Source organism: Dipodomys ordii, unplaced genomic scaffold, assembly GCF_000151885.1.
Source record: "Dipodomys ordii isolate 6190 unplaced genomic scaffold, Dord_2.0 Scaffold175, whole genome shotgun sequence".
In the NCBI taxonomy this organism is placed as follows: Eukaryota; Metazoa; Chordata; class Mammalia; order Rodentia; family Heteromyidae; genus Dipodomys; species Dipodomys ordii.
Genome location: NW_012267391.1, coordinates 1,075,374 through 1,083,914, shown reverse-complemented (window position 1 = coordinate 1,083,914; position 8,541 = coordinate 1,075,374). Strand labels below are relative to the sequence as shown.

Genomic DNA, 8,541 nt, shown 5'->3' with positions numbered 1-8,541 from the left:
TGTGGTTGAACAAGTTTACACTCCCACCAACAATGCAGTAAGGTTCCCTTCTGTCCACATCCCCTCCAGCATCTGTTGTTATTAGAGTTCTTGATTTTAGCCATTCTAACTGGAGTGAGGTAGTATCTCAATGTTGTTTTGATTTGCATTTCTTTTATGGCTAGGGAGGTTGAGCATTTCCTCATGTGTCTATTGGCCATCCTTCTTTCCTCTTCAGAGAAGTTTCTCTTTACGTCTTTAGCCCACTTATTTATTGGGCAGTTGTTTCTTTGAAGATTTGTTGTTTGGATATTTAATTTTTTGAGTTCCAGTTTTATTTTTAAAATATGGAACGCTTCACAAATTTGCGTGTCATCCTTGCGCAGGGGCCATGCTAATCTGCTCTGTATCGTTCCAATTTTAGTATATGTGTTGCTGAAGCGAACACTTAATAAGAATGCTTTTAATGCTGCTAAGAACTCTGGAATAAAGTTTCCATACATGAAATATTTCAGCTAGTTTTCCATGAAGATAAAAGAAATTAGAGAATTTTGCAAGAAATTCTGAATGAAATTTATGGCTGACTGACTCTTCCAGAACAGAGAAGCAAATATATTTCTCAAAAAATGAGTGTTCTCTGGTAAAGCACTTGCCTACCAGCCTGAGACCCTGGGTTAAATCCTATAGACCACCCAAAAAATGCTTATAGTTGGAGAGTGAGTATACTGACAAGTGATTATAGCCTAAAATTTAAATTTTGATTGGTATAACATTTATGACAGTTAGTGAAGGCATGAAATAAGTTCTTCCAACCTCCTCAACCAGAGGAACAGGGAATACTTGTGTAGCAGGAAGAAAACATGCAGGCCAAGGAGGCCGATCTAGGTCCCCTGCTTGCTCAGCTACAGAATGATTTTGAGGCCTTGATCAAATCACACCTTCTCTGAACATCTCAACTATCTAAAGAAGATTATATCTACTCACAGAATTGTCATGGGTCAAATAACTAAAATTGCTTCAGAAGTTTTAGCATGGTAGTTTCTCAAAACAGTTTTAAGTTGAGAGGACTAAGGCAACTATCTACTTATCTGAAGATATTCTCAAGGTCTCATAGCTGAGTATCCAATGAAAGGATCCTGTGACATCCAATATTTTCTACTATGCATCTTCCATTACACAAAAAACAAAGTGGAACAAAATTGAGGAACTTTTTTCATTTGGTTTTGTTTTTGATATTTTATTATTATCTATAAGTACTTGTATTTAACAAAGCAATTTATGAATACAGTGTATCTTGATCATTGTACCCCTTTCAACATTCTCACAAATCCCTCCCCTACTCATCCACCTCTCCTCCTCTTCATTAGTTTACCCCATTCCCCTTGACCTCACCCTACCTCTTTCTAGTACTTGCTTCCGGTTTTATTTTGTTGAACTTTCATTTTTGCTTTCTAAGGAATTATACTATTTAAAATCTCTCTTGATTCTACCATATTTTAGTTGATACATTTGTATATACTTGCATACGTATTTACTTATGAGTTTGTAAGTTAAATCTAGCCCCCCACATGTAAGAGGAAACATAGTCACTTGCCATATTCTTTGTGTCTCATTTATTTCTATTTCTATAATACAAGTTAGAATGATTATTCTGAAGAAGTAGTCATTAGATTATCATTTTATACATTTCATTGATGTAGAAATCAGTAATAAAAAACAAATACCAAAAAATTTCCATGGCAAAGCAACAAGCAAGGAAAAAGTTTCTCTTTATGGTGATAACTATTTTTGGCTGGAAAGTGATATCTTCATTCCACTAGAACGCGGAGAAAAATGATTTTTCACATGTGATTTAAAAAGAAATGAGATGAAATAATTGTTAGATGATGTTATAAAGTGATAATCAACTTCTAAAATCTCACTAGTCTTTCCTGTTCTTGATAAGAATGTCATAGGAAATAAAGTTCATAAAATCAAAAGTATATAAACTACTCATGATGCTTGAGTGTATTTTCAGGATATATTTTACATTTAAGTGACTTCATGTTATTTCACATAATTAGAAGTGATCAGTGTTATTGACCCTTTGGTGAAGTTTTATTTAGAAAACTGTGTTTGAAGACCGAATGATGTGTGTGTGTGTGCACTCACGCACGCACCTGTGTATTTGAATATGTTAAGCCACTGACCTCCATAAAGAAAAAGAAAACTGAATGGTTATACCTGCAGAGCTGCTGATAAGCAAAAATACCATATTCTGAATTCTGAAAGCATTATCCCACAAGATAAATGGAGAAGTCAGAAATAACATGACTTAATTTTATGATACCAGGTGTGGAGGTAGTTCTAGGAGCTGAGGGAAAATCTTGCTTTGATATATGAGTTTATTCACTGAACTTGTCAGTGTCTCTGGAGCCATGAGATGTCATTGTGGCAAACCTTCCCTTTCTGTCCTCAGACTAAACCACGACTGTAAAACATTGGGACTCTGAGAATTATCTCAAAAGCCAAAAGGCTGTAAAGTAAAACATTGCTAGCAGGCACTAACATGGGTATCATGACTCTTTTCAGGTAGTAGGTGTAACCTTGAAGAAAAAGTGGCACTGTCTTCAAAAAAGTGACCTGACCCTGGCTTTGGTGGGTTTTTCTGCAAGAAGTAAAAAGCACCGCATGTGAATTATCCATCCTTTCTAGCTGACCACTGCTTTGTTCTAGAGTTCAGCATGAAAGGACTAATTTCTGTTTTGTTTCTGTTTTTGTTTTAGTGAGATGGCATGTCCGTTGCTAATTCTAGCTATTATAGTTGCACATGTAAAAATAATCTATGTAGTTTATTGATTGGTAGCATTTCAAATAAACAATATATTGAAATTTTGATCTGAAATTTTTTGAGATGCTTATCAATTGACTTTTTTCTTAGTCCAAGAAAAGTCTGAATTATTAGTTTTTGTAGTATGACTTAGGTTTCTTCTTTTAACTATAGCAAGAACTTAAAAATAAGCATGCCACTTTGTTTATTATTATATTACTAAAACTTCTTGGAGCATGAAAAGACTTCTTCACAAATAATTTTGCTCTTTTGAAAACATAAATAAACTGCAAAAGTACTTGTTATAAACCATCTTCAGTCTGCAAATGAGTGAAGCTTATAAAGATGTAATAAGTTATTAGCATATGTTTCAAGCAAATAATTTTATATTTGGAAAAATGTTAAACAGTTTAATAGTGCCATAATAAATCTTTCCCTAGAATTCAAAATCATATACATCTCTATTTTAGAAAGTTTATATTACTTCATTAAAGAAGAAACCTGCAATTCTTACGCACTCTTAACTTGTTAGGCATTGAACTATTAAATTTCCCTTTCTTCTTCCAGAAGTTAGTTATTCTAAGGATTTTTGGTCTAATAATCTCAGAACACATATGAAAATGACTACCAATACATCTGCTAAGTAAAATCTAGTATTTTGTTGTTGCATCTTGAAATACCATGTTATCATTCAGTAGGGCTAGTTTTCAAGTCAAAACACACAAAAGAGACAAACTTCCAGCAATGTAAACAAATTACACATTTTAAACGCTATTAACAGTACAAAAACTTGCTCTTTGTTCTCATTAAGTAAAAGCTATTGGCTACATTTTAGGAATTCAATGCTTAAGAAAACCATTTTGTTCCCGAGAGTGAGCCTACTTTCTAAGTTCTTACCCAAGATGATACAGTTTTAGCCTTTTGCATTGCATAGAAATGAGCAAGATTTATTAAGCTCTGGCATTAGTAGTGCCCCTAGGTTTTAATTCCCTTTTCAGGTAACACATCCTCATAGGTCTAGTTTTGTCCTTTACCTATGATATCTCTGCTGGCTGTATTTATACTTTAAATAAATTTACAACACAGATAGTGCTTTGTTCTATTAGTATAAACTTCCAGAAGGTTCTGCTCAAAAACTGGGAAAATAAAAGTTTTTATTAGTTATTTAAAGATTATTCAATTTTTATATAGTATCAAATGTTTCTAATTGGGCTGGAAGGTAATGTTTGGGGGTGGGTTTTTTTGGGAAGGAGTGGGGTTTTTATGTGTTTGTTCTTGTCATGTGGTTTGAACTCTGGACCTACACACTGTCCCTGAGTTTTTGTGCTCAAGGCTAGTGCTCTACCACTTGAGTTACAGTACCACTTCTGGCTTTTTGTGATTAACTGCAGATAAAAGTCTCCAGACTTTCCTGCTTTCCTGCCTGGGCTGGCTTTGAACTGTGATCCTCAGATCTCAGCCACCTGAGTAGCTAGGGTCACAAGCATGAGCCACTGGGCAGCTGTTTCTTTTTTAAAATCATATTTAAGTTCTAATAATCTGGTAAACTCAAATGACACAGCATACCCTTTTATCATTCAAAATTCTGCTTGTATAAAACATGCAAAAAATGAGAGAGATATAGAAGGATCAGTGCCTCAATTAGAATCATCTTTACTTCTGGATTTATAGAGTTCCTTAGTTAAAAGACACTTCTAAAATTCAACTAAACTTTCCTGGCATCAAAAATCCATTGAAAATTACAGAAAAAATTAATCTTTTTCATCGGTCACACTACCTCCACAAAGGAAGCTGGGATGAATTATTGGTATGTCGAGTCATTAAAGAATTTTCAAGATTTTATTAGATTTTTAAAAAATATTTTTAATGCCAATTCTTTCAAAAATGACAGACTCTAGAGACCACCCAGCAGAAGCCTTGTGTGTGAGTCAGATCCTGATCCCAACCCTGTCCAAAAGACCTGTCATTCAAAATATCTAGGGATTGTATATTCATAAATGAACATCATAGGCAGCTCATTATGTTAAAATCGATACTCTAAAAATGTTTGTGTCATGTTAATTGCCTTTAAATATATTATACATATAAAAGATATGTTAAAATTAAATATGTTAGCCATGAAGGTGAAAAAAGTAGCTAACTAAAAGTTCACAATCTTTTTTCAGATTTTGTGTGTTTTTCTCCTCAGCCCAAAGCCTCAAGATTCCAATTGCAGCAGCCTGCCTCTTCATTTCTGTTGGATTGCTCTTTAAACATTAGAATATCTTGTAATAAATCATAAGTTAAGATTTCTCCTGACACAAGTCATTGTTGATTTCACTGTTATAGGGCAAAGGCTCTAGGGCGGCAGATAAGGCTGTTGCCATGGTGATGAAGGAGATACCGAGGGAGGAGTCTGCTGAAGAAAAGCCCCTCCTTACTATGACATCACAGGTGGGCAGACCCATAGGGTTCCTGTAGGAAGCTGACATATGTTAATATATCAGACAATGTGATCATTAACTAGAGGAGAAAAACATTAACTCCTGAGCCAATTTTTTTTTCAAGACAGTTTCCATGAAGCAACTGCACAAATATAAATGAAAACCAAAATTGCTAACAAAGAAAAACAAGAAAATATATTTAGTTATTTATTTATGGATATTAATTTTCATTACACAGCTCTAGCTTTAAAAAAAAAAGAAAACGTACGTGCAAGTAAAACATATTGCTTCTTTAAAAGGAGTCTTGTTAACTTTGGGAAAGAAATAAGTTAATGGCACATTTGAATAACAATCAAAAAAACCAAATTCCTATGAACAAATACAGTTATATTGTATACATATGTCAGTTTACCAGTTGACTAAATTTTCTTGTATGTTAAATATATTTTTGTTGTGACTATGCATACTACATATTTGTCTATACATATTTATGTGGGTAACTAATTTACAGGAATGAGCCAGAAGTCCCTGAGTCTCCAAGCAAAAAATGACATTTGTGAGTCTTCTCATGCTTCATGACCTCGACAACATAAACACCAGGTCTATTAAAAGCACGAGGGCCCTTTTCAGTATTTATTCTAACAAGTATAGTAAAGTTTGCATTGTTATGCAAAGACACTGTGAGACTGTAGGTCCTGTATGTCTTCGGGGACTCTTGAAACACCCTGTAAGATCTACATAAATATGTATAATCAACTCATCACCACTAAGTGAAATTTAAATTCTTAAATGAAAAATATTTTACTTGCATTTATCTTATAATTTAGATTAGATTGTTATTTTAAACATTTCATTTTATTTCCATAATGCAATAGTAAACGCAGTGATTCAGTTCCGATTATATGCACATGTCTGGAATGAGAAAAGTGTCCACTTACAGTCCTCATGAAACACATTTATATCAGAAGCTAAATTATGGCAACTATTTTTATCCTATCAGCAGATCTCATCTACAGCTGCTGCCAACATGTGTGGTTTTGCTTTAGTCTAAGTACTTTGTAAGTAACAAAAATGATAACATATAACTTCAAAATAGAATAATTTTTAAAAGATATATTAAAGATTCCCAGGACTTTGGGATACATTTTATGGAAGGTACTTTTTTTAACCATAATGAGGAGCTGCCTTTTCCTAGGGACATATAATAGTAATTGTAAAAAAGTTGACTCCATATTTATTAGGTTCTGGATTCTTTAATTTGTACAATACCATATGTACAGTTTTACATTTATCTCCTTCCTATCAGAGGCAGATCTTTGTGGATTCTATGTCCAAAATATTCCTTCCCCATCCCTTCAGGTAAAGTTCTTGGTTGACACCGGAGCCATACTCTTCTTATCCACTGATGTTGGCATAACTGCTACATCTATCAGGACTCTACAGGCTCCAATTCTTCCAATAAGTATTGGATGAGACCATGCATTACTTTGTACTTTTAAATAATCCTTTCTAAACATTCAGAATTACCAGTATAACCTAAACTTAGATGTAAAATCTAATGCAAAACGTCTGTTTTTTTATTTTTTAGGAAAGAAATTAATTTTTACTATACTCTTATATTCAGAACATTTGTGTATACCAAGTTCCTTCTTTAATCCCTGTCTATTGTTGCATTAACTGTATATGCAATATTAGCTATAATTTCACTGCATGAAGATTATGTGATGCTTTTTTTTGATGCCTCATAAACTTGGTGTATACTGGCCAGTTTATGAATCACCAAACAGAACTGATTCATAAAATTGAATGCACCTTTTGTGTTGATAATTAACTGAATTAAGTGACAGTGGTGACATAATTATTTCTCAAATGTGGTTTTATGAGTTGATACACATTTTCTACTATACACAACTGGCTTCTTCCCTGCTAAGCACCAGTGGCGTGCACAAGCCAAAAAGATGCAGAATGATCTGAAAAAGTGAGTACTTACCATGGCAACCACAGCATCTACTCCGTGTGCCATATCACATTCTTATTGTTATCCTGTGTGAATGTACCAGTGTCTTGACACATTTGTTTCAGTGTTTCCTGTAAAGCTTCTATGACATAGTACTATATACATACTACTGAATATATCAACTCATCTCCATCACTGATATGTCCATGCCAGCTGCATGGCATGGACTCCATAAACATCTGGAGCTAATTACTATTTTCCCAATAATGTTTCTGGGATAATCTTAATGGATAAAATACACAATAAACCTTATTGCTTTTACCTTATTTAGTAATGGTTCACTCAATAGACTGTAGTTGTAAAATAGTCCTTTATTCCAGCATTTTAACTATATGATTAATATGGTATATTCCACAACTTTTGGAACAATTTAGGTAAATATACTTGTGATGCCATCTATAGTAGATTGGATGAAGTGAACAAGATAGAAATATTGGTTAGATGATCTAAATTTAGAATTTGTTGGTCCCCTGAGAGTTGTTCTTCTGGTTTAATATATTAATTCATTCTGTATCAACAAACTAAACTAGATGTTGGTGACTTACACCATTAGTCCTAGCTATTCTGGAGACAGATATCCCAAGGCCAGCTGGAGTAAAAATTACAAGACCTCTCCCAGCCAGTATATTAGGCATAGTGGCTCATATCTATCATTCCGGCTACCATGGGAAACATAAATAGGATCATCATGTTCTAGGCGGGCCTAGACAAAGCGAAGGGGCCTGGAGGTGGGGCACAAGAGGTAGAGATCTACCTAGCAAACAAGGTCCAGATTTCTAATATCAGTGCTACTAGCAAAACAAAACAAGCTCAAGTCATGCTGCCCTGATTGACATGTAACTAATCAAACAATATATAAACAAGCATGTAGGGACAAAAATTTCAAAGAGAAGAAAAATACATAAATCCTCAAGTCTTTGAGGAAAAGTCCTCTCTAGACCTATACGTCTGAGGCATCTAAATACTTTGAGCTTCTCAAATCTTAGATGTGCTACTAGATCTAATCCAAAAACAATTGGTGAAAATAACTGTTTTAATAGTCTTTATGTTCATCTTATGTTGAAAGGAAATTTTAGGCATATTGGGTTAAATAAAAGGTATTTCTGAAGTTGTTTCTTTTTATTTTAAAAAATGGCTACTTGAAAAGTTTGAATTACAAGACTCATCATATTTCTATTACATAGCACTGTTCTAAACTTATAATAGTATAAATAAGTGTGCTGGGAAGGTGGCTCAGTGGTAGAGCATTTGCCTTGCATGCTGGAGTCCCTGGGTTCAATTCCTCAGCACCACATAAGCAAAAAGAAAAAAGC

At 34.0% G+C, this 8,541-nt stretch overlaps 1 protein-coding gene across 6 annotated transcripts in view; it reads left to right on the top strand.

Annotated features, from left to right (window-relative positions):
• The window catches only part of Pex5l (peroxisomal biogenesis factor 5-like), a 232,388-nt gene that overhangs the window by 139,172 nt on the left and 84,675 nt on the right, over positions 1-8,541 (top strand). For 3 of the 6 annotated variants that reach the window (XM_013033677.1, XM_013033679.1, XM_013033681.1), the window contains exon 3: positions 5,117-5,221. The exons of 2 other annotated variants lie outside the window; for them this stretch is intronic. In XM_013033677.1, the coding sequence (XP_012889131.1) occupies positions 5,117-5,221 (105 nt within the window). Of the gene's footprint in view, positions 1-2,550; positions 2,617-5,116; positions 5,222-8,541 lie in introns of all 6 variants that reach the window. One more of the 6 variants, XM_013033680.1, reaches the window with a different exon arrangement.